Source organism: Somniosus microcephalus, chromosome 5 (assembly GCF_052327205.1).
Source record: "Somniosus microcephalus isolate GS21.2 chromosome 5, FLI_Smic_1.0, whole genome shotgun sequence".
NCBI classification, from domain to species: Eukaryota; Metazoa; Chordata; class Chondrichthyes; order Squaliformes; family Somniosidae; genus Somniosus; species Somniosus microcephalus.
In genome coordinates, this window is record NC_140991.1 from 54772427 (window position 1) to 54799295 (window position 26869).

General features: G+C 45.3%; 1 protein-coding gene across 4 annotated transcripts in view; it reads right to left on the reverse strand.

Annotated features, from left to right (window-relative positions):
* Window positions 1–26869, reverse strand: part of LOC147117041 (cAMP-responsive element modulator-like) — a 288959-nt gene that overhangs the window by 194065 nt on the left and 68025 nt on the right. For all 4 annotated transcript variants that reach the window (XM_085987622.1, XM_085987618.1, XM_085987619.1 and 1 more), the window contains one exon: window positions 10395–10541. In XM_085987622.1, coding sequence (XP_085843748.1) covers window positions 10395–10541 — 147 coding nt within the window. The remainder of the gene's footprint in view (window positions 1–10394; window positions 10542–26869) is intronic.

Genomic DNA, 26869 nt, shown 5'->3' on the forward strand with positions numbered 1-26869 from the left:
TTTCGACTTGAAAGGGAATGCATTCGTCCACTGCACACACTGCAGCCCTTTCAATGTCCTGTTTAATACTGGTGAAAGCCTCCTGAGCTTCAGCTGATAGTGGGAAGGACGTCGATTTAATGAGGGGTCGGGCCTTATCAGCGTAATTAGGCACCCATTGGGCATAATACGAAAAAAATCCCAGGCACCTTTTTAAAGCTTTGGGATTGTGTGGCAGGGGCAGTTCCTTTAGTGGGTGTAATCGGTCAGGGTCCGGTCCAATTACCCCATCTTCCACCACACAGCTGAGGATACAGAGACGGGTTGTGTTGAAGACACATTTGTCTTCGTTGTAGGTTCGATTCAGCTTTAGGGCAGTTTTTAAAAATCTCGCAAGATTTAGATCGTGGTCTTGCTGGTTGTGCCCGCAGATAGTGACATTGTCCAGATAGGGGTAGGTAGCTTGTAGTTTATTCTCGTCAACCATGCGGTCCATCTCACGTTGGAAGACCGAGACCCCATTTGTTACCCCGAAGGGCACTCTGAGAAAATGGTAGAGGCGCCCGTTCGCCTCGAAGGCGGTGTATGGGCGGTCCTCCGTTCTAATGGGGAGCTGGTGATACGCGGATTTGAGGTCGATAGTCGAGAAGACTCGGTATTGCGCAATCTGATTGACCATTTCTGATATGCGGGGTAAAGGGTAGGCGTCCAGCTGGGTATAAATATTAACAGTCTGGCTGTAGTCAATTACCATCCGTTTCTTTTCGCTATTTTTAATTATGACTACTTGGGCACGCCACGGGCTGGTACTGCATTCAATAATGCCTTCCCGCAGGAGTCTGTCCACTTCCGCCTTGATAAAGTGTCTGTCTTCCAGACTGTACCGTCTACTTTTGGTCGCTATGGGCCTACAGTTCGGAGCGAGATTAGCGAATAAAGAGGGCGGGCTGATTTTTAAGGTTGATAGGCCACAGACTGAGTGGTGGCTGGGACCCGCCATATGCTAGCGTGACGCTTTCGTGGTGGCACTGGAAGTCCAGGCCCAAGATTACATTAACACAGAGTTCTGGCATCACGAGGAGTTTAAAATCCTTGTAGTCCGTGCCTTTTACAGTCAGTGTTACCACACAGTAGCCCAAAATGTCTGAAGTGTGGGGCTTAGCAGCCATAGCAATTCTGCTCCGTGTAGGGGTTACAGTTAATGAGTGCCGCCGTACCAGGCTAGGGTGGATAAAACTCTCGGTACTCCCACAGTCAATTAAACATTTCGTTAAATTCCCGTTTACCTGTATGTCCATCATGGATTTTGTCAATGGGTGTGGCCTGGATTGATCCACCGTGATCGAAGCCACTGTTGGGCCCTGGGCGGCCGTTGAGTCGGGAAAAGATGGCGGATCCCAAGATGGCGGCCCGCACGGCACGCACGAGGCGGTGACGGAGTTGGAAATCGGATTCCCCCTGCAGACTTTGCTAAAATGCCCCTTTTTCTTACATTTGAAGCATGTAGCGTCCTTCGCTGGGCATCGTTGTCTGGGGTGCTTGGCCTGGCCGCAGAAGTAGCATTTCGGGCCTCGAGACATTGCCGCTGTAGTAGGACTCCTGGGTGAACTTCTGTATGGGGACTCCGGCGGCGTAGAGCTGGTCTGAGACCTGGATGGGGAAGATGGCTGATTCCAAGATGGCGGCCCCCTCGGCGCGCACGAGGTGGTGAGGGCCGCATGGCCGGAAGAATAAGAGTCAGAGTTTTTCTGGGCCACGTCCAGCGATCGCACAGTGGCCACTGCCTTTTTTAAGTCCAGGACCTCCTTCTCCAACAGTCTCTGCCGGATATAATTCGATTTGAGGCCCGTGATGAAGGAATCGCGGACCAATTCGTCAGAGTACGCGTTGGCCGTCACGGCCTTGCAGTTACAGTCCCGGACCAGGTCCTTTAGGCCCTGTAAGAAATCGTCCATTGATTCCTCTGGTCGCTGCCTGCGTGTAGCCAGCAGATGTCTGGCGTACACTTCGTTTACCGGCCTCTGGTATTGGGCCTTCAGGATAGTGATGGCCTCCGTGTAAGAGGTGGCGTCCCGGATGAACGAATAAATCCGATGACTTACGCGAGTAGTCAGTAGACTCAGTTTATCTACCTCGCTAGCGGATGAGGCCCCCGCGAAGAGTTCGAAGCATTTGAGCCTGTGTCCAAATTGATTTGATGCTTCAGCAGACTGTGGATCCAAGTCCAGACGCTCTGGTTTTAGGAGTCGATCCATCCTAGTATTCTTTAGTGATTAAAATTGATGGGCCTTCAATAACCACAAAACTAGAAGTTATAGACTTAAACAAGTTGGCTTTTAATCACTAAGATCAGAGCTAACATCTCAACACGCCGACTGGTTCACAGGAATGAGTCCGACAGATCCTGGGATCTTTATGTAAGAGAAGTCAGGGGCGGAGCCAAGAGCCAAGACCTGGAACCTCCCAGGTTAGTCGGGAAAGAGGAAGTGAAACTATACACAGTGGGGGAGGATAATATACATGAGTGCAAAACGAATACAGGATCAAGACAAACAGATTTCATTACAGAGAGAAACTGCAAAGTGCTACAGTACAAAGGGATCTGGGGGTCCTGGTGCATGAAACACAAAAAGTTAGTATGCAGGTGATCTGGAAGGCCAATGGAATCTTGGCTTTTATTGCAAGGGGGATGGCGGGGAGGAGCTAAACACGATTAAAATCACTAAGGAGATGGTACTCAGTAAAACAATGGGACTTAAGGCGGATAAATCCCCCGGACCTGATAGCCTACATCCTAGGGTCTTGAGAGAAGTGGCGGTAGGGATTGTGGATGCATTGGTGATTATTTTCCAGAACTCCCTGGACTCAGGAAAGGTCCCGGCAGATTGGAAAACTGCTAATGTAACACCCTTATTTAAGGGAAGTAGACAAAAAGCTGGAAACTATAGACCAATTAGCCTAACATCTGTGGTTGGCAAAATGTTGGAGTCCATTATTAAGGAAACAGTAACAGAGCATTTGGATAAACATAATTTAATAGGGCAGAGTCAGCATGGTTTTACGAAGGGGGAGTCATGTTTGACAAATTTGCTCGAATTCTTTGAGGATATAACATACAGGGTGGATAAAGGGGAACCAGTGGATGTAGTGTATTTGGACTTCCAAAAGGCATTTGACAAGGTTCCACACAAAAGATTACTGATCAAGATAAGAAATCACGGGATTGGGGGTAATATACTGGCATGGGTGGAAGATTGGCTATCTAACAGAAAACAAAGAGTTGGGATAAATGGTTCGTTCTCGGGCTGGCAATCAGTAACTAGTGGTGTTCTGCAGGGGTCAGTGCTGGGACCCCAACTCTTTACAATCTATATTAACGATTTGGAGGAAGGGACCGAGTGCAACATATCCAAGTTTGCCGACGATACAAAGATGGGAGGGAAAGCAGTGAGTGAGGAGGACATAAAAAACCTGCAAAAGGACATAGACAGGCTAAGTGAGTGGGCAGAGATTTGGCAGATGCAATATAATGTTGGAAAGTGTGAGGTTATGCACTTTGGCAGAAAAAATCAAAGAGCAAGTTAATGGAGCAGTAATTCCTCCCCAAACGCATGAGTACGGAAGGGGTACTCACGCGTCTGGCCGGAGGAAATGCCAGTTTTCAGCATGCACAACGCATGCGCTGAAAACCGGCATTTCCTCTCCTCTAACCCAAGAGGTGAAGAGGCTAGCGCATGCGCTGTGCGTGCGTCTTGGATTTCCTCTGTTTTGGGGGATTTGCGCATGTGTAAAGGGCCTCCAGTCTTTACGCTTGCAAAAAGCACACGTAAGTATTTATTTTTACAGGTAAGTGGTGTTTTAGTGCAATTTAGAATTTTTTTTTCCCCCCCAGGTTTATTATTTTAAAGAATCTACAATAAGGTAAGTTTAGTTTTAGACCCTTTTTATTAAAAAAAAATTGTTTAAATTATTTTTTTTTAAACTTATTTATACTTAATTTAATGATTGGGATGTTTTTTAAATTTTTATTTAAAGTTTAAATAGTGTTTTGGGCCCCCGTAGTTTTCATGAGTTTGACAGCTCTTACTGTCAAACTCATGAATGAGTTTCCCCTCCCCTGATTGGCTGCACAGTGCTCACCTGATCCCAGCCGGCACATCGCACGAACTATGCCGCTGGATCAGGTTAGCACAGCGCGCCGACAGCTGAACCGGGCCTGTGAAAGGAAATGCAAGCAGGCCCGGGCTTCAGATGTCAGCGCGCAGGGTGAATGCAGATCGGGGGCTTGCACGCGTGGCAAACCCCTGATCTAATTTCAGTGCCATTATCTAAATGGAGAGAAACTGCAAAGTGCTATAGTACAAAGAGATCTGGTGCATGAAACACAAAAAGTTATTATGCAGTTGCAGCAGGTGATCAGGAAGGCCAATGGAATCTTGGCTTTTATTGCAAGGGGGATGGAGTATAAAAACAGGGAAGTCTTGCTGCAGTTATACAGGGTATTGGTGAGGCCACACCTGGAATACTGCGTGCAGTTTTGGTTTCCATATTTAAGAAAAGATATACTTGCTCTCGAGGCGGTTCAGAGAAGGTTCACTCGGTAGTGGGGAAAATGCTAGAGTCCATTATAAAAGATGTAATAGCAGAGCACTTGGAAAGCAGTGACAGGATCGGACAAAGTCAACATGGATTTACAAAAGGTAAATCATGCTTGACTAATCTACTGGAATTTTTTGAGGATGTAACTGGTAAAATAGATAAGGAAGAACCAGTGGATGTGGTGTATTTGGACTTTCAGAAGGCTTTCGATAAGGTCCCGCATAAGAGATTAGCGTGCAAAATTAAGGCACATGGGATTGGGAGCAAGGTATTGACTTGGATAGAGAACTGGTTGGCGGACAGAAAGTAAAGAGTTGGAATAAACGGGTCGTTTTCCGAGTGGCAGGCAGTGACTGGTGGGGTACCGCAAGGATCGGTCCTCGGACCCCAGCTGTTCACAATATATATTAATGATCTGGACGAGGGAATTGGATGTAATATCTCCAAATTTGCAGACGACACAAAGCTGGGTGGGAGGGTATGCTGTGAGGAGGATGTCATGAAACTCCAGTACGATTTGGACAGGTTGGGTGATTGGGCAGAAACATGGCAAATGCACTATAATGTGGATAAATGTGAGGTTATCCACTTTGGTGGCAAAAACAGGAAGGCAGATTATTATTTGAATGGTAATAGATTGGGAGAAGGGGAAGTGCAGAGAGACCTGGGTGTTCTTGTACACCAGTCGCTGAAGGTAAGCATGCAGGTGCAGCAGGTGGTTAAGAAGGCAAATGGTATGTTGGCCTTCGTATCAAGAGGGTTCGAGTACAAGAACAAGGATGTCTTGCTGCAGTTGTACAGGGCCTTGGTGAGACCACACCTTGAGTATTGTGTGCAGTTTTGGTCGCCTTACCTGAGGAAGGATGTTCTTGCCATGGAAGGAGTGCAGCGAAGATTCACCAGGCTGATACCTGGGATGGCAGGAATGACGTTTGAGGAGAGATTGTGTCGATTGGGCTTCTACTCACTGGAGTTTAGAAGATTGAGAGGGGATCTCATCGAAACCTATAAAATTCTGTCAGGCCTGGACAGACTAGATGCAGGAAGGATGTTTCTGATGGCCAGGGAGTCCAGAACCAGGGGCCACAGTCTAAGGATAAGGGGTAAGCCATTTAGGACTGAAATGAGGAGGAATTTCTTCACCCAGAGAGTGGTGAACCTGTGGAATTCTCTGCCACAGAGGGCGGTGGAGGCCAGTTCATTAAATATATTCAAGAAGGAGTTGGATATATTTCTTAAGGCTAAAGGGATCAAGGGATATGGGGAGAAGGCAGGGACCGGGTACTGAATTTGGATGATCAGCCATGATCTCATTGAATGGCGGAGCAGGCTCGAAGGGCCGAATGGCCTACTCCTGCTCCTATCTTCTATGTTTCTATGTGCAAAGATCTGGTCATCACATCCACATCTTCATGAAGCCACACTGATTTCCCCCCCCCCAGTCTTTTATCCACATGCCCGTTCATTAAGGAGCACTCCAGCAAAAACCTTCCATGGCACATGAAGCATGATGATAATTCTGGAATTTTTACACTCTAATGTCTCCCTTTTTGTGCTATGAAATTATTACTGCTCGTTCCAAACCAGAGGTTCCTTCATTGCTCTGGACTTTTTGGGTGACACGGTGAAATTCTGTCACTTCAAGACTCCCTTCTTAAGCTTCTTCATCAATTTGACACATGTCCAAGGCTTTATCCCCCTTGATATTTACATTACATTTGGCCATCTACTTCGTCGTCACTTCCCACTCTAACTCTCTTACAATCTCGGTCTGAACATAAACATAAGAACATAAGAAATAGGAGCAGGAGTAGGCCATTTGGCCCTTCGAGCCTGCTCCGCCATTCAATGAGATCATGGCTGATCTTCTGCCTCAACTCCATTCACCGGCCCTATCACCATATCCCTTGATGCCCTTACTAGTCAGAAATCTATTGACTTCGGTTTTGAATATACCCAGTGACCGAGCCTCCACAGCCCTCTGGGGTAGAGAATTCCAAAGATTCACCACCCTCTGTGTGAAGAAATTTCTTCTCATCTCAGTCCTGAATGGCCTACCCTTTATCCTGAGGCTGTTGCCCCTGGTTCTAGACTCCCCAGCTAAGGGAATCATTCTCCCAGCATCAACCCTATCAAGCCCTGTAATAATTTTGTATGCTTCAATGAGATCCCCTCTCATTCTTCTGAATTCAAGTGAATACAGGCCTAGTTTACTAAATCTCTTCTCCCTCAACAGTCCCGCCATCCCAGGAATCAATCTCGTGAACCTTCGTTGCACTCCCTCTATGGAAATAAGGAGACCAAAATTGTACACACTACTCCAGGTGTGATCTCACCAAGGCCCTATATAATTGGAGTAAGACTTATTTACTCCTGTACTCAAATCCTCTTGTAATGAAGGCCAGCATACCATTTGCCTTCCTAATGGCTTGCTGCACCTGCACATTCACTTTCAGTGACTCATGTACAAGGACACCCAGGTCCCTTTGAGCATCTGTATTCCCCAATCTTTCACCATTTAGGAAATACTCTGCCTTTCTGTTTTTTCTACCGAAGTGGATAACTTCACATTTATCCACATTAGATTTCATCTGCCATGTTCTCGCCCACTCACTGAGCCTGTCGAGATCCCCTTGAAGCCTCTTCACATCCTCTTCCCAACTGACACTGCCACCTAGCTTTGTATCATCAGCAAATTTGGAAATGTTACATTTAGTCCCCTCATCCAAATCATTGATATAGATTGTGAATAGCTGGGGCCCAAGCACCGATCCTTGCGGTACCCACTAGTCACAGCCTGCCATCCTGAAAAAGACCCATTTATCCCTACTCTTTCTTTTCTGTCTGTTAGTCTGCTCTCCAGTTAACCAGGTCTTATTTTTTTCCCCACCCTGAGGTAAACCACAGCCGGATCATCATCAGCCTTACTGTTCAAACTACTGTTGCTGGCTATGCAAAAAAGCTACCTTATCAGGATGTTATCTTTTATTTTTCGCTGGGTTCATCGACAACTACAACTGTGTTTCTTAATTTACCTGTCCACCTCTTTCATTTCTTTGCTTTTTTAAACCCAGAACTCTTCATGTGTCAACTCACTTCTCTCCTTAAACAATGCACTTTTTATTCTTAGACACTATTTCAATTATTTTTGTTTCCTTAATTTTCTCCATTGAACAGAAAGTTTCTGGCCTCATCAACTTCTCCTGTGTTTTCCACTTGCTTACAAACAAACATTTCTTTGTAGGTATCCATACCTTTTCTTAATTTTCTTCTTTGGTCAATCAGCAAGTGGAGGAAATCATCCCACTGTAACCAACCAATACTAAGCCAACTTTTCAGGATGGAAATCAACATTTCTAAGCATTCTCTGCCTGTTTTTATTAGTCAGTTTCACTCACATTTCAGCTACAACATGGCAATTTCCAGATTGAATTTTGGCTCCCCGCATCTTGCACACCTGGTGAGTTTCAGGGCAGCTTGTGACTTTTCTTCTGCTGATAGTGGGAAATAAAAATCGCCAGTTGCTTCAGGCTACCAAATTCAAGCGAATATCCTCCGTTGTCATTTTTTCCCAATTCTGAACTGACCAAAGACCTTTACCACAAGTGACAAAATGCATTCCAACACTGGTGTTAAAATTGAACATATACTTGAGCAGATCACGTCAGAAGGCTTTTGTAATCTACTACAAAAGTATTAGTTTACTTCCGAGATACTTTAGTTGGTGAATGCTATTTTTGTGAAAATTATTTCTCAACCTATCTTGTTCAAAATAAGTAGCCCGTCACACGCCATCAGAGAGATAGATAGGCAGAGGGACTACATATTATACTGTCAGGTAAAGGTTAATTTCTAGGGGTCTAGTTGGCATCGCAACTTGGTGCAGCAGGCACAACAGTTAGTAAATCTAGAATGTGTTATTGCTTCTGTTCACTTATCCATTGCCTAGTTGATAATCTATTTGGCAGTTTATAGCCTAAGCCAGAGTCTAGTGATGTGCTTATTCTACCCTTTTTGAAGTCCAGTAAGGTAATATCAGTGCACGAGTTATAACCGTGTATCTCATAAAAATACCGGCATAGACCTGTTGGGCCAAATGGCCTGATTCTGTGCTATAAATAAGTTGTAATTCTTTGCAACCAGTACAGTAATAAGCATTTTCTGTTCAATCCCTGGGCTAAAAATAAATTATCTAGATATTCAACAGATACAGGGACACTCCCAGATCATAGGCAGTGATCAGAGATGCTGAAGCCAAGAAAAATACCGAGCGTAAAAATCTAAAAATTTAACGAGACTTTCAGATGTTGGAGGATTTTATTAAGTAATATTACACATTCATTTCAAGAGTCTCTAAGATTCTATTGTTTAAAGAAGTTTAAATTTCATGCAAGGCTACTTAGTTAACGCACATTTCACTGCAATGCTCTATACCACTTACAGGAAACTTTGTGTTATCCGGAGGCGAGCCGCCCGGCAAGCTGGAGCCACCGGCAAAAATCAGGAGCCGTTTTTTTATTCTTTTCGTTTCTTTTCTTTTCTTTGTTTTTTTTGAACAGTCAAGCTCTGCAAGGTCTGTAGCTAAGCAACAGCTTCAGCGAGAGACACTACAGAGACGCTTGCCGACTGTTTAGAGGCTGAACAGGGTTTGTTGATTCATACGGAGATGATCTCCGTATGTTTCAACATTAGCTCTGGAGTGTCCGGCAGTTTTGAGGGAACGGCAGCAGCTCGGTCCCGTCGGTGCCGGATAGCACAAAGTTTCCTGTAGTACAAACGACTATGGAGATTCTTAATGGGAACACCCGCACAGTTTGCATTTGTTCTATTAAAATAAAACATAGGATATTGGATTAATTGTGTTTGCATGTTTATTTTAACAAATCCTACTATTAGAGTGCTCATTAGTCAATTAATATTTGATGATGTGATGAATTATTACACTGTTTTTATAAATTCTCTTACTTCAATCAAACTGTTCAACTAAGTAAAAAAAAACACCAACTAAACTCTGGAACAGGATGTCAAAACTTGTTGTCATCACATACCACTTAAGTGCATACCATTGAACCTCATGGGCCACATACAAAGTTTAAATCAATGTTCCCACTAATTTGACATATATCTTAATGTTGCAGATACTAACAGATCTTTATGTTCTGATGTCGGATTTATCCATCAAAGAGACAACAGCACTAAACACAACTCTTTCCAAACTTCCAGGCCCACAAAATGTAAACAGGCTAAACCAGGAGTTAAGTAATACAAGAGGAAATAGAAGCGAGTTGCCTGGACTTCATGCGCTGGATTGCTAGGAGTGATGAGCTGCATGACTCCAAGGGGATAATTTTTAACTTCACTGCCAGGGCAGTAATATGGCGGAGCGGAATGCCCACCCGTTGCAAAACCAACCTGATTTTCATCCCATTGATTTTAATAGGTGGGCAATCTGCTCAACCAGATTACCTCCTAGCCAGTGAATATAAAAATGACACACCCCACCCCCACCACTCCAGAAGACCATATATATCTTAAGCAATTTTAGTCACTCGTGAAACGTTTACACAGTCAAGTTAACAATGCAAAAATCAATGTTTGTGTTTTTATTGTTAGAAATAGGAATTTCACAAAATAAATGATATTGTTTTCCCCACTAATAAAGGAAATTCAAAATATGTGGGATTAAAAAAGTTAATAGTACAAATACACCTTAAAACTTAACCTTTTTGGCTATTTTATGTAGTAACGATGGATTTACATTTACATTGTATCCAAGTTTCTGAAACAAGTTAGAGTAGTCTAAAACCATAGCTAACCTGAACAGTCTGTATCTGTGGTGATTGAATGACAGAAGGTTGTGCAGTTTGGATTACTCCCTGGACCTGCACAGTCTGGCCAGAGGGCAACTGTACAACAGTTACAGCTGGAGACCCTGAAGCAACGTGAGTACCAGCTACAGATACCTGCAACAAGGAAACAAGAATACACAAGTAGAATAATTGTTCAGCAACCATTTAATTCTCACTAAAGATATGCATTAAAACCATATACAAAATTAGCATTTTTCAACTTCAAAATTAATTTGATAAACATTGATCATCTTTAGTTTAGATTCCAACTACAAAAAAGTTTTTGTTTTACAATTATTTATTACAATTTTTAAAATAATTAAATAAAACTCTCAGTGCAAACCTTTCCTTCATTTTAACAAGAATACAGCAATACCCAAGAATGTTCTACTTAAGAAAAAATAACATATGCAGGAATAGGCATCACCACCACACAGAACTTCCTCTGTTCACAATTACTGTTTCCCCAGTGGTATCTGAAATATGACAGCGAGACATTAAATTCCAGATGGAAAAGATTGGAGTCCAAGGCCAAAAATTACATTTGTTTAAATAAACCACTGACTTAACATCCAAGCACAAGTATGGTCGTAATAGGTAATAAAAGGTCAGAAACACAGGAGGATACAAAACAGGGGACAGGGCAAAAACCAATTTACAAGCTCACATAAAGAGTCTGTTTTGCAATTATTTTTACAGTGAAATACAACAAAAAGAAACCCATTAAAAAATCCAACATAGATTGGTTCGGAACCTTCTAATATCATGCCGATTTCACAACCAGAATCAAACTTGTCTGTCTAGAACACAAAATTACTGTAGCATGTGTTCAATCTCTACGTACAAATTGTCTCTCGCTTAAAAAAGTAAAACATTCAGAAAGGGCATTATTTTGGTCTATAAAAGGAGCTTTTTATTTATTAACTCTAAAAAGGGAAAGTATATAATCTGATTCTCTACATAATCCCCAAAACAATAAAAAGATGCATGTCTATTTGTGTCTCAGATTAGGGATACAGGACTTTAGCCAGCATTCCCAATCCAGGTCACTAAACAGAATTCAAATCAGAATGATCCATTCCAGACTGCTTACGACCAGCAGTTTTAAAGAGACTGCGTTCTTGTTATTGTACAGGTTTCAGTACAGTCTTATCTGATCGAAGAGCTAAGAGTAGAGTTTAGAGTGGGCCTTTATGTATAATGGATTGGAAGAAGGACCTGACAAATAAATGTACATCTATTCCTCCAATCTAAAAAATTAAAGGGACAAAGTCCTTAGGAAATTGCACTATCCCACAGAGATAGATCAACTATTAGTATGCCCACTCACAAACAGAATTACCGTCATCCTTTCTGGAGCAGTGAAATTTACCGAAGGGAATTACATGTCTAAAAGTTCTTACGAAATGTCACCATTTTGTCTCAATCCATTATACACAAGACTCCATTCTGAATTGTATCTTTAATTCTTTGACTAGAGAATGCTGCAATGAAATCTCGACCATAATAAAAGCGCTCTAACACATAAAAATACCTGCAAGTAACACCAGATGAAAGAAAAAAAATGGAGGGATAAGATGGAAGAAAGGTTTGCATATGGAAGATTAAACTTCATTCAAGGAACAAAGGCGGCATGCCTTCGGTACATAATTAACATTCTTCTACAGTCATTCATTCTTCATATAGAAGTAGAGAAGTATACCAAAGTAGTGCAGGAACTGTTGGTTAGGCCTACATATTTGGTACAGCTTGGGCCAATGAAACACTTGGTACTTGAGCTTACAATTTAAAAAAATTCTTCAAATTGCTTCACGCCTTATAAATATAGCCTTAAGAATAATACTTCGCACCAAGCTAATGGTCTAGAATTCCTCAATATCCACAGTGAAAAATATGCTCTATGTCATTTTACAAGAAGCCACCTATGATTAACTAAAGAATGCAGTAGCCACAACTATTTGTCAACATGGTCAAGTAAACCTTTTGGCGTTAATAGTTCAGGGCAAATTCTCCTTGACTTTTTCCCAGGAGACAAACAACAGACAAACTCAGTAACATTTAGTGCCAAGCTCACAATTTAGCACAGATCTCCTGACCTCAAAACAGCCAGTCAGCATCAGTCTGAGTATCCAGTGCCACATGTCACTGCATCTGGTATTGAAAGTGTCCAGTCATTATAAATCCGTTAGCAGCAAGGTTGATCAACTATTGAAGCACATTTTGAACAGGGTATCTGGACTTCTGCAGCAAGGCCAATTTCTTAATGGGGGATTTATAATGGGGAACAAAGAAATGGCAGACCAATTAAATATATATTTTGGTTCTGTCTTCACAAAGGAGGACACAAATAACCTCCCAGAAATGTCAGGGAACATAGGGTCTGATGAAAGGGAGGAACTGAAAGAAATCAGTATTTGTAGGGAAATGGTGTTAGGGAAATTGATGGGATTGAAGGCCGATAAATCCCCAGGGCCTGATAATCTACATCCTAGGGTACTTAAGGAAGTGGCCCTAGAAATAGTAGATGCATTGCTGATCATCTTCCAACATTCGATGGAATCTGGAACTGTACCCATGGATTGGAGGGTAGCTAATGTTACCCCACTATTCAAAAAAGGTGGTAGAGAGAAAACGGGGACTTACAGACTGGTAAGCCTGACATCGGTAGTGGGGAAAATGCTAGAGTCCATTATAAAAGATGTAATAGCAGAGCACTTGGAAAACAGTGACAGGATCGGACAAAGTCAACATGGATTTACAAAAGGTAAATCGTGCTTGACTAATCTACTGGAATTTTTTGAGGATGTAACTAGTAAAATAGATAAGGGAGATCCAGTGGATGTGGTGTATTTGGACTTTCAGAAGGCTTTCGATAAGGTCCCGCATAAGAGATTAGCATGTAAAGTTAAGGCACATGGGATTGGGGGCAAGGTATTGACTTGGATAGAGAACTGGTTGGCAGATAGAAAGCAAAGAGTTGGAATAAACGGCTCTTTTTCCGAGTGGCAGGCAGTGACTAGTGGGGTACCGCAGGGATCGGTTCTTGGACCCCAGCTATTCACAATATATATTAATGATCTAGATGAGGGAACTAGATGTAATATCTCCAAATTTGCAGACGACACAAAGCTGGGTGGGCGTGTGTGCTGTGAGGAGGATGCTGAGAAACTACAGGATGATTTGGACAGGTTGGGTGATTGGGCAGAAGCATGGCAGATGCAATATATGTGAGGTTATCCACTTTGGTGTCAAAAACAGGAAGGCAGATTATTATCTGAATGGCAATAGATTGGGAGAAGGGGAAGTGCAACGAGACCTGGGTGTCCTTGTGCACCAGTCGCTGAAGGTAAGCATGCAGGTGGTTAAGAAGGCAAATGGTATGTTGGCCTTCGTAGCAAGAGGGTTTGAGTACAGGAACAAGGATGTCTTGCTGCAGTTGTACAGGGCCTTCGTGAGACCACATCTGGAGTATTGTGTGCAGTTTTGGTCGCCATATCTGAGGAAGGATGTTCTTGCCATGGAAGGAGTGCAGCGAAGATTCACCAGGCTGATACCTGGGATGGCAGGAATGACGTATGAGGAGAGATTGGGTCGATTGGGCTTGCACTCGCTGGAGTTTAGAAGAATGAGAGGGGATCTCATTGAAACTTATACAATTCTGGCAAGACTGGACAGACGAGATGCAGGGAGGATGTTCCCGATGGTCGGGGAATCCAGAACCAGGGGTCACAGTCCAAGGATAAGGGGTAGGCCTTTTAGGACAGAAATGAGGAGGAATTTCTTCACCCAGAGAGTGGTGAACCTGTGGAATTCTCTACCACAGAAGACAGTAGAGGCCAATTCATTAAATATATTCAAGAAGGAGTTGGATATATCCCTTAAGGCTAAAGGGATCAAGGGGTATGGGGAGAAAGCAGGGACTGGGTACTGAACTTGGATGATCAGCCATGATCGCATTGAATGGCGGAGCAGGCTCGAGGGGCCGAATGGCCTACTCCTGCTTCTATCTTCTAGGTTTCTGCACCAATCCCTACCAAATTCAGTGACATGAAAATACAGATTCAGCGATAAATCTGTCCAGGCTTTGGGGGACTTCGCAATCTTAATAAGTGTCAGGCTTGGATCCGAGCATTCTCTGCACTGAGTCAGGTCGTGTCTCAAGCCCCATTCCAGGAATTGAGCATATAACCCAGCACAGCACTTCAGTGCAGTACTGAGGGGCTTCTAAACTGCTTTAGGTACCATCTTTCAGATGAGATGTTAAACTAAGGCCTGGTCTGCCTGCTCAGGTAGACGTGAAAAATCACACGGAACAATTCAGAGAAATAGCATGGAGTTTTCTCAATGTCCTGGATAACATTAATCCCTCAACCAACATCAACAAAACAGATTATCTGGTCATTTGTCTCATTGCTGTTTGTAGGACATTGCTGTGCAATAGCCCACATTACAGCAGTGACTGCATTTCAAAAGTATTTTATTTGCTGTGAACAGATATCCTGAGGATTTGAAAGATCCGATATAAATGCAGGTAATTTTTTTTAATATTTAAAATACAGTACTTTTGTTTAAAAAAGTGTGTTTTAATTATTTAAAAAGCAGTTTATCTGCTGAGCTCAAGTCCCCAAAAATAGCCGCCATAGGGTTTAAAGTAGTCTCGACTGACTGTTCACTGAAACAGCTGTATCAAATGACAGCTAAGCATTAAGTAGTAGGTACACCAATACCGGCTATTCTAATCTCCATGGAGTTGCAAATTATTCATCTCCATGCATTCACTTCTTGCACACTTGACCTGCTAAACTGGACTTTTGTAAAACCAGCTGCTTAAGGAGTCCAAATCAATTGTGTGATCATAATCTAATTTGCACACCTTAACTGCAAGTGAATTGTGCAAAGTGAAATGCACGAGAATTCAATGGGGATGAGAAGAGTCCGAACACCAGGCATTAGTTCCAATACATTTTCGCATTCCATACTCTGACTCGCAAAACTGTCGCTGTGATATTTTTTTAATACGCAAATTAAATTAGTAGAGAGAATTCGCCACTGCTACGCAACATTTATAGTATTTGCTGCAAAGGATACAAATAGTAACGCATATGTGCACGTTTTATATATATTTATTGAAAACAATTAGAATTAGCTTGAAAATCTTTCAAGTTGAAGCAATTTTTAAAAACCAAATACAATAGAAAAAGGAAAATCAGTATGGGTGCCTGGTCCTGATTGTTATATGGTGACTTCTGATGGAAGTACATGTGTATGGATGTTGGGCAAGGACAGGATTGAATTCTACTGTGATGCTTCCCACGGTTGAAAACATGCATTCTGAGCTCACAAATGAAGGGCAAATACTGGAGCGCAACCAAGGCTGATGCCTTTGGGAAGGGAGTAAGAACTGACAGAAAATTGAGAAAGAAAGAAAATATTTGAATTGAAGTGTCTAGTCCCTGCAAATGTTAAATCTCCTTTTATGTTAAGGCCATTTATGCTTGTAATTTTCAGCGATGTGCATGGCCAATCTGATGTCAGCCACGGTTCAGTGGTTACACTCTCGCCTCAACCAGTGGGTTGTGGGTTCAAGTCCCACTCCAGAGACTGGAACACAAAATCTAGGTTGGTACCGAGTGTTGCACTGTCGAAAGTGCCGTATTTCGGATGAGATGTTAAACCGAGGCCCCATCTTCCCTCTCAGGTGGACGTAAAAAATCCCATGGCACTATTTCGAAGAGGAGCAGGCGAGTTCTCCCTTACCAATATTTATCCCTCAACCAGCATCACGGAAACAGATTATCTGGTCATTAACATATTGCTGTTTACGGGACCTTGCTGTGCGCAAATTGGCTGCCGTGTTTCCCTACATTACAAAAGTAATTAATTGGCTGTAAAGCATTTTGGGGTGTCCTGGGGTCATGAATGGCATTATATAAAGTTGTTTCTTCCTTCTTACTTTCCCTGTCTCTTTTTCAAGGCCACCAGTATTGATGGATCTTAATTAGTCCTAACATTCTTGCTCTTTTTGGTTTTAAGGACCCTCAATTTGAACAGTCCTTACATCAGGGCTGGTGCCAAAATCTCCAAACATGATGAGCTTGGATAGTAGTCGATCTGCCGGTGTCAATTTTTGTGACTTTTAGTTCTGTGTTTTGTTCTGTTCATACTTCTGAATGTCTCAGTATTTTGTTTATTGCTTTAGTTTGACATTTTTCCCCTTGAAGTTCAAACAATTAATTTGAAGATACAGGTAGACTATCCTTTATCCGAAAACCTCGGGACCAGCCGTGTTTCGGTTTTCGGAAAATTTCGGATTTCGGAAGGTGGGTCGGCGGGGGGGGGGGGGGGTCGGCGGGGGTCCGGCGTCCGCGGGGGTCGGGTCGGCGGGGGTCGGCAGTCGTGGCTTGTCCGTCGCTGCTAGCCTGGAATGCAATGAAGTTCCGCATTTCCACCAACAGGTCGTCGTGCTCGGTCGGAACAGGGGCCGGCACCGCCGCGGGCTCAGAGCTCTCGTTGCTTTCGAGCCTTTGGAAGAGAGTCAGGTGGTTCCGCGGGGGGTCGTGCGCATGACTTACGCTGACCCTCTGCTCAGCGTAAGTCGGCGGGGGTCCGGGTCGGCGGGGGTCCGCGGGGGGGGGGGGTGGTCAGGGTCGGCAGGGGTCCGCGGCGGGGGTCCATGCGCACGACTTACGCTGACCCTCTGCTCAGCAGAAGTCGTGCGCCACTCTGGTCATGTCGTGCGCACGACTTACGCTGAACGAAAAAACCTTCGGTTTTTAGAGGGTTTCGGTTTTCGGAAGTTCGGATAAAGGGTAGTCTACCTGTAGTAGCGCCAATTACACTTGATAGGGTTACCACCATTATTAGCAGGCATACTTAAAAGATATGCACCTCTAACAGGATGAAAATTCCACTTTCATGACAATGCTCTTCCTCAAAAACACAGGTACAAAAGCAAAATACTGTGGACGCTGGAAATCTGAAATAAAAACAGAAAATGCTGGAAATACTCAGCAGGTCAGGCAGCATCTGTGGAGAGTGAAACAGAGTTAACGTTTCAGGTCGGTGACCTTTCATCAGAACTGGAAAAGGTTAGAGATGTAACAGGTTTTAAGCAAGTACAGAAGCAGGGAAAGGGGGGAGCCGGGGAGGAAAGAACAAAGGGAGGCAGGAGAAATTAAATGATAAAAGGGATGATGGTGCAAGGCAAAAGATGATGGTAATGGGACAAGTAAAGAAACAAAAGATGGATCTAGAGGAGGTGTAAATAGGAATATCAGAATCATCAGCAACAACTACCATCCAAAAAAATGGGGGTTATGATCCGAGATTGTTGAACTCAATGTTGAGTCCGGAAGGCTGTAAAGTCCTATTAACACCTCTAACCCCATCTTTTGTTTCTTTACTTGTGATTTAAACCTAATCTTGTATATTGGCATATTTCCTGCCTCAAACACGAAAGTTGGCAGTGAATTCACACAGCCTCATAACCGTGCAAAGAAATTTCTCCTGTTCTCCATTCCAAATCTCTTAATCTTGTATGTCTGGCCCCTCATTCGACCTTTCACCACTTCTATCATATTGCCCTGTAATATGTGTTGTTCTACTAAGAAGAGAGACAACTTTTCAAGTCTCTCTTCTGATCTGAATTTTCTCATACCAGACAGTACCTTAAAGCAATCTGCACTGTACACTCTTTAAACCCTTAACATCCTTCCTATAGTATATGGTCCCATACTTCATACAGTACTCTAACTGAGGTCTTAAGGATTTACATAGGCTCATCATTACCTCTTGGCTTTTATATTCTTTACCTCGTCTGATTAAAATAAAATTTTATTAGATTTTTTTTTAATGTAGCCTTATCAACCCGAGGTGATGTTTAGCAAACCTATATCCCCAAATCTCTCAGCTCTTCCACGGCACAGAGCCCACTTTGATTCAGAGTACAATTAGTGCTTTCTTTTTAAGCAAATTATATGACCTCACACTTATTAACATTGAATTTCATCTACCATTTTTAGCCCATTCCCTCATCTTATTGACCTACATTGGTTCCCAGTCCAACAACACCTCGAATTTATAATTCTCATCCTGGTGTTCAAATCCCTCCATTGCCTCTCCATCTCTGTAACCTCCTACAACCCTCCAAGATCTCTGCGCTCCTCCAATTCTGGCCTCTTGCGCATCCCTGATTTTCATCGCCCCACCATTGCCAGCCATCACTTCAGCTGTCTCGGCCCTAAATTCTGGAATTCCCTCCCTAAACCTCGCCGCCTCTCTCTCCTCCTTTAAGATGCTCCTTAAGACCCAACTCTTTGACCACGCTTTTGGTCATAAGAACATAAGAAATAGGAGCAGGAGAAGGCCAATCGGCCCCTCGAGCCTGCTCCGCCATTCAATAAGATCATGGCTGATCTGATCCTAACCGCCAATCTACTATCACAGAACCATCTCCTGAATCTAACAGAATTAGACACACGAAATAGGAGCAGGATCAGGCTACACGGCCCCTGGGCCCGCTCCGCTACCCACAGGGCCATGACCGATCTGAACCTAGACTCATGTCCAAAATCCTGCCCGCTCCCCGTAACCCTTAATTCCCTTTACTTCTAGGAAACTGTCTATTTCTGTTTTAAATTTATGTAATGATGTAGCTTCTACAGCTTTTTGGGGCAGCATATTCCATGGACCTACCACCCTCTGAGTGAAGTAGTTCCTCCTCATCTCAGTTTTGAAAGAGCAGCCCCTTATTCTAAGACTATGCCCCCTAGTTCTAGTTTCACCCATCATCGGGAACATCTTCCCCGCATCCACCCGATCCAACCCCTTCACAATCTTATATGTTTCAATAAGATCGCCTCTCATTCTTCTGAACTCCATTGAGTAGAGTCCCAATCTACTCAACCTCTCCTCATATGTCCATCCCCTCATCCCCGGGATTAACCGCGTGAACCTTCTTTGTACTGACTCGAGAGCAAGTATGTCCTTTCTTAAGTATGGACACCAAAACTGTACGCAGTATTCCAGGTGCGGTCTCACCAATACCTTGTACAACTGAAGCAATACCTCCCTATTTTTATATTCTATCCCCCGAGCAATGAAAGCCAACATTCCATTGGCCTTCTTAATCACTTGCTGCACCTGCATACTAACCTTTTGAGTTTCGTGCACCAGGACCCCGAGATCCCTTTGTACTTCAGTACTTTCCAGTTTCTTGCCATTAAGATAATAACTTGCTCTACGATTTTTCCTGCCAAAGTGCATAACCTCACACTTTCCAGTATTGTATTCCACCTGCCTAATATCTCTTTATATGGCTTGGTGTCAAATTGTTTGATAACACTCATTAAGTGGTTTAGGGCACTCTGCGTTAAAGGCACTATATAAATGCAAGTTGTTGTTGTGGTTATCAATATTCCTTTGCAGCTTCATTTAGTTTTCTGAAGAACTAACCATACCTTCTATTTTGGTAATTTTGACACCACTCCCTCTAGGCTGATATCCAAATCATGGTAACCATGATAAACATGGTGAACTGAAGTGACCCCAGATCTGAACCTTCTAAACAATTTTTAATCTAGTTTTCTATCCTCCTCCTAATTCCATACCCCTTAAATCTTCAAGTAATCTCCCATGTGCCACCTTGTTAAAGGCTTTCCTAAAGTCCATGCACACTACAGCCACTGCATTTCCATCTATGATGTCTGTTACCTCAAATAATTCCCTGAGGTATGTCAAGCACTATAGTCTTTTGAAATTAATGCTGGCTACCTCTAACTATTTTCTCTTTATCTATAAAAATGGTAATTTCATCCTTAATTATGGACTCTAAAATGTTTCCAACTAGAGAGTGTAAATTAATTGACCTATAATTACCCAGATTAGCTATTGCTCCCTTTTTAGAAGTGGATACTACATTGGCCACACTATTTGTCCTGTATACATCCACACTAATAGAGTCCTGAAATATAATTTCTATGGTCTCTGCAATTTCCTCCCTCATCTTCCTCAGGATCATAGGGTGTATCCCAACGGGCCCGAGGCTTTGTCTTCCTTCGGTGTGGAGATGCCGGAGTTGGACTGGGGTGGACAAATGTAAGAAATCACACAACACCAGGTTATAGTCCAACAGCTTTATTTGAAATCACAAGCTTTCGGAGCGCTGCTCCTTCTTCAGGTGAAGTGGAGAAATGCATAAAGACACAGCTTATATAGTCAGAGAATCATGTCAGATGTTTACAGGTAACCTTTCCAACTGCCATTTGTCACACCTCGGCAGAGAGATAATCACAGCAGTCAAAGGTGTGAATGGTGTCCAAACAGGTCAGTCAGGGAAACATTACATCAAAGAACAATGAGGTGGGGTCACAAGGGGTCAAATATTGCAGATGCTGGGGTCTGTATTGTGGTAAACCACTTTTATCGTTCACTATCGTTACACTATAGTTATCACTGTTGTATTGTTATCACTGTTCTCACTGTTGTATCACTATACGAGGTCGCCTCTTGTCGCGCTGTTATACCTGGGCTGACCACCTCCGACTCCGCCCATGGCTCCACCTACCTGCCCAGGTATAAAGGTAGTCGACTGGCTGGTATTCCTCCTTGTTGGACCCGATCACCCACGAGGGTGGGCTCTGTTATTTAGTCAATAAAAACCTTTAGTTACGTTCCTAACTCGTCGCTTTTTATTGGACGAATTGATAGGTATATCAATTTTATTGACTAAATTTTAAAGATGTCTACTACTGGCCAGCCAGAAGCCCTCCCAGAAGCACAGCCACAGCAGCTTTCAGACACCGGGCTACGCCAGCCACACCAGCCGGCTTGGCTGCAAGCCCTCAAACCACCGTACCTGGATCTAAACCCACAGGCAGCAAACTCAGCCCTCAACTTCAAACACTGGCTGGACTGCTTCGAATCCTACCTGGAAGAATCCGGTGTCCCTCAGAGATCCAAACTAAGAGTTCTGAACGCCCAAGCGAGCCAGAGAGTATACACACTCATCCAGGACACGACTACATACGAGGCCGCTATCAACCTACTGAAACAGCAGTACCGGAGCCCGGTAAATTACATGTACACCAGGCACCTCCTAAGATCCCGCCCGCAACAGCCAGGAGAGTCTGTAGCTGAATTTTTACGGGCGCTAAGAGCACTCGGCAGGAACTGTGACTTTAAAGCGGTGACGGCTGTTGAAAATACGGAAGATAATATCCGCGATGCCTTTGTGAAAGGCCTACGGTCCGACTACTCACGGCAAAGACTGCTTGAAGCTAAAGACCTCGACCTGGACAAAGCTGAAGCCCTCGCTCTCTCCCTAGAGGTGGCCCATCAGGACCAGGAGGCATTTTCCAGGTACTGCTCGCGACCCTGGGACTCGGGCCTGACCCCTACCGCAATACCCTTCGCAGCGCCGCCCCCGGGACCTACCTCAGCGTCGGCGTCCCGGACCCGACCGGGACCGCCACCCCCGGTACCGGCTCCGACATCGGGCACCCGCGATCGGGCCGCCGGCTGCTTCTTTTGCGGCCAGGAGAAGCACCCGAGGTCGCGCTGCCCAGCCAGGAACTCTACCTGCTCAACCTGCAGGAAGAAAGGCCACTTCTCTAAGGCCTGCAGGAGCGGATCTTCAGAGGCCAGCAGTGCCTCATGCGAACTGTGGGGGCGGCCATCTTCTTTCAAGGCAACTGAGGCCAGCATCCCCACACGTGAGTCATGGGGCGGCCATCTTTGATCAAGGCAACCGACCCCAATAGTGCCTCATGTGAGTTATGGGAGCAGCCATCTTCTCCGCCATTTTGTCCTACCTCGTGGGAGACGCCATTTTACCCACCACGCCCGACTGCCACCGGGCCCCCGGACCCGACGACCGCCTCGCCCGCAGACGACAACGACTCGCTTACCTACACACTAGCCTCCGTCACTCTGGATCAAGCCCGCCCACACCACCTGTCCAAGTCGATGATGGACATCAAAGTAAACGGCCACGCCACGACCTGCCTGTTCGACAGCGGAAGCACGGAGAGCTTCATCCACCCAGACACGGTGAGCCACTACTCCCTCCCTGTCCTGCCAACGCGCAACCGAATCTCGATGGCATCGAGGTCCCACGCCACGGGCATTAGCGGCTACTGCGTTGTGACCTTGTCGGTTAAGGGTACGGAGTATAAAAATTTTAAACTCCTCGTCCTCCCCCAGCTCTGCGCTGCCGTCCTACTAGGGCTGGACTTCCAATCCCACCTCCAAAGTGTAACCCTAGCATACGGTGGACCCCTCCCCCCACTCACAGTCGACAACCAGCGAATGTTAAACCGCCCACCGCGTAACACCTGCAGCCTATCCACCCTCAAGGTGCCGCCACCTTCCCTGTTCGCTAACCTCACCCCCGACTGCAAACCCGTCGCTACCAAGAGCAGGCGGTACAGTGCTGGGGACAGAGCCTTCATTAGCTCTGAGGTGCGGCGCCTCCTAAAAGAGGGCATTATCGAGGGGAGCAACAGCACCTGGCGTGCCCAGGTCGTGGTCGTTAAGACCGGCGATAAAAATCGCCTGGTCATCGACTACAGCCAGACCATAAACAGATACACCCAGCTGGACGCATACCCCCTTCCCCGCATATCTGACATGGTCAATCAGATTGCACAATACCGCGTATTCTCGACCATCGACCTTAAGTCGGCCTACCACCAACTCCCTATCCACCCCGAGGACCGCCAGTACACCGCCTTCGAGGCGAATGGGCGCCTATACCACTTCCTTAGGGTCCCCTTCGGTGTCACCAACGGGGTCTCGGTCTTCCAAAGGGAGATGGACCGGATGGTTGACCAGAACGGACTGCAGGCCACATTCCCCTATCTAGATAACGTCACCATCTGCGGCCGCGACCGGCAGGACCATGACGTGAATCTGGAGAAATTCCTCCGTACGGCCCAACGGCTGAACCTCACCTACAATAAGGAGAAATGTGTGTTTAACACCTCGCGCCTTGCCACCCTTGGCTGTGTAGTAGAGAACGGACTCATCGGCCCCGACCCCGAAAGAATGCGCCCCCTCATGGAGCTACCCCTCCCCCACTGCCCTAAGGCACTTAAGAGAACCCTGGGGCTCTTCGCCTACTATGCCCAATGGGTGCCCAATTATGCGGACAAAGCCAGACCCCTCATGAAGTCCACATCCTTCCCCCTCACGGAGGAAGCGTGCGCGGCTTTCTCCCTCATCAAGGGAGACATAGCCAAGGCCACAATGCACGCAGTGGATGAGTCCATCCCCTTCCAAGTGGAGAGCGATGCATCCGACTTCGCCCTAGCCGCTACCCTTAACCAGGAGGGGAGGCCGGTGGCCTTCTTCTCAAGGACCCTACAGGGCCCCGAGATCCGACACTCGTCGGTCGAGAAGGAAGCCCAGGCAATTGTGGAGGCGGTACGGCGCTGGAGGCATTACCTGGCAGGCAAACGATTTACCCTCCTGACCGACCAACGTTGCTTTCATGTTTAATAACAAGCTAAGGGGCAAAATCAAGAATGACAAGATCTTGAGGTGGAGAATCGAGCTATCCACCTACGATTATGATATCTTGTACCGGCCAGGTAAGCTGAACGAACCCCGATGCTCTTTCACGAATTACATGCGCCAGCGCGCATATTGATAGACTTCAGACCCTCCACAACGACCTCTGCCACCCCGGGGTCACCAGACTTTACCATTTCATTAAGGCCCGCAACCTGACCTACTCCATCGAGGAGGTCAGGACCATGACCAGGAACTGCCAGACCTGCGCCGAGTGCAAACCGCACTTCTATAGGCTGGACAGAGCAAGCCTGATCAAGGCCACCCGCCCCTTCGAGCGCCTGAGCATCGACTTTAAGGGGCCTCTACCGTCATCTGACCGCAATGTGTACTTCCTCAACATCGTTGATGAGTACTCCCGTTTCCCTTTTGCCTTCCCCTGCCCAGACATGACCAGTACCACGGTCATCAAGTGCCTGAACGACCTCTTCGCCTTGTTCGGGTTCCCGAACTATATACATAGTGACCGGGGCTCCTCCTTCATGAGCGAGGAACTCCGTCAGTTCCTACTAGCGAGAGGTATTGCAGCAAGTAGGACCACCAGCTACAACCCCCGAGGGAACGGCCAGGTGGAAAGAGAGAACGCGACGGTATGGAAGGCCATCCTCTTAGCCTTAAAGTCTAAGGGCCTCCCAACCTCCCGCTGGCAGGAAGTCCTCCCGACAGCGCTGCACTCCATCCAGTCACTACTTTGCACTGCCATTAACGCCACCCCCCATGAACGAATGTTTGTTTTCCCCAGGAAGTCGACTACGGGAACCACTCTACCAACCTGGCTGACCTCTCCGGGGCCCGTCTTGCTGCGAAAGCACGTGAGGGCCCATAAAACGGACCCCCTGGTCGAGAGGGTGAACCTCCTGCACGCCAACCCCCAGTACGCCTACGTGGCTTACCCAGACGGGCGGGAGGACACTGTCTCCTTACGAGACCTCGCACCCTCGGGCACTCCGGAGACACCACCTTTACCCCCCCCCACCACCCCCCCAATTCCAGCCCAGGTAGACGGCATGCCGGAACCCCACGAGCCTTCGCCGACCACGCAGACACCAGCATTAACACCGGATAACGCAGCACCGCCGCTGCGACGATCGGAGAGGCTTACGAGGCCTCCGGACAGACTGACATACCAGAACTGGTAATACACTTCACCCCGCCGGACTCAAATCTAAACAAGGGGTGAATGTGGTAAACCACTTTTATCGTTCACTATCGTTACACTATAGTTATCACTGTTGTATTGTTATCACTGTTCTCACTGTTGTATCACTATACGAGGTCGCCTCTTGTCGCGCTGTTATACCTGGGCTGACCACCTCCGACTCCGCCCATGGCTCCACCTACCTGCCCAGGTATAAAGGTAGTCGACTGGCTGGTATTCCTCCTTGTTGGACCCGATCACCCACGAGGGTGGGCTCTGTTATTTAGTCAATAAAAACCTTTAGTTACGTTCCTAACTCGTCGCTTTTTATTGGACGAATTGATAGGTATAGAACAGGCTTGTTCTCTCTACACAGATGCGGCCGGACCTGCTGTGATTTCCAGCCAAAAAAAATGTTTTTTGTCTGTTTTTTTGTTTTTCATACAGACCCCAGCATCTGCAATATTTGACCCCTTGTGACCCCACCTCATTGTTCTTTGATGTAATGTTTCCCTGACTGACCTGTTTGGACACCATTCACACCTTTGACTGCTGTGATTATCTCTCTGCCGAGGTGTGACAAATGGCAGTTGGAAAGGTTACCTGTAAACATCTGACATGATTCTCTGACTATATAAGCTGTGTCTTTATGCATTTCTCCACTTCACCTGAAGAAGGAGCAGCGCTCCGAAAGCTTGTGATTTCAAATAAAGCTGTTGGACTATAACCTGGTGTTGTGTGATTTCTTACATTTGTCTTCCTTCAGCCTAACTAACGGATCTAAAATTTTCCTTTTATCCATCGTAGTATCATTCATCTCATTCTCAACCACTTCCTTTCCAATATGCTTTTTCATATGGGTTTTATAAAAAACCTGTCCAATACTTTAGTCTGGTAAGTGTGCCAGAACCATATAAACTTGTTCTTTCTAGTAAAAACACAAAAGGGAATTATATTCCTAAATCTGTTGTCTCCTGTACTTTATTTTTGTCTCAGCCCTATAAAAGGTAAAGGATGCTGGTATTGCACAAATAGTGTTGAGTTGCCAGTATCTGTTTCACGAATTGCTGTATATAGCCAAGTCCAAAGTATCTGAAGGCTTTGCATTGACTAATGCTTGCTGTTTCTTTTAGATGACCACTATCCAGCTAGAGCAAGTCCCTCAAAAGAACTTGCTCTGCTTTCAACTAAAACTAATTATGTTGTTTGCTGCATCCTCCCCCTTAGACAGACAGGGCACATAATATCAAAGTATTGCATAAAAATAAGGACAGAATGTATGACTTAAAAATGAGAATGAATTACATCTGCACACCATGTTCCAATTATTCTCTCGCTCTCTAACCCCTCTTCACTTGAAGTATACATTTGCTCAGAGGAGAATGCAATGGGGGAAAAGGGGAAGGAGAGGACAGTGAATAACTCAGGACGCAGCAGGGCAGGACAAGACAGGCTTCAAAAGTCTCCTGTCCATTTGCCCCAAGTGCTTCCAAGCTTGTCCACCTGCCATGAAAACTTCCAGGAACATCCACCGCAAATGCTTTTCAGCCCGCCCAGACTGGATCCTAGCAAGCCAGCTTGCTTGTCTATCCATCTATGCAGAGTACTTCCCAGCATACCTGCTCATCCCACCAGCCAGAGTACTTCCTAGACAGCAAAGACATAGGTAAAAAAATTAGAGTGACAAGTGAAAGAAAGCGAAAACTGAAGTAACAGAGCAAAAGAGGGTCAGCAA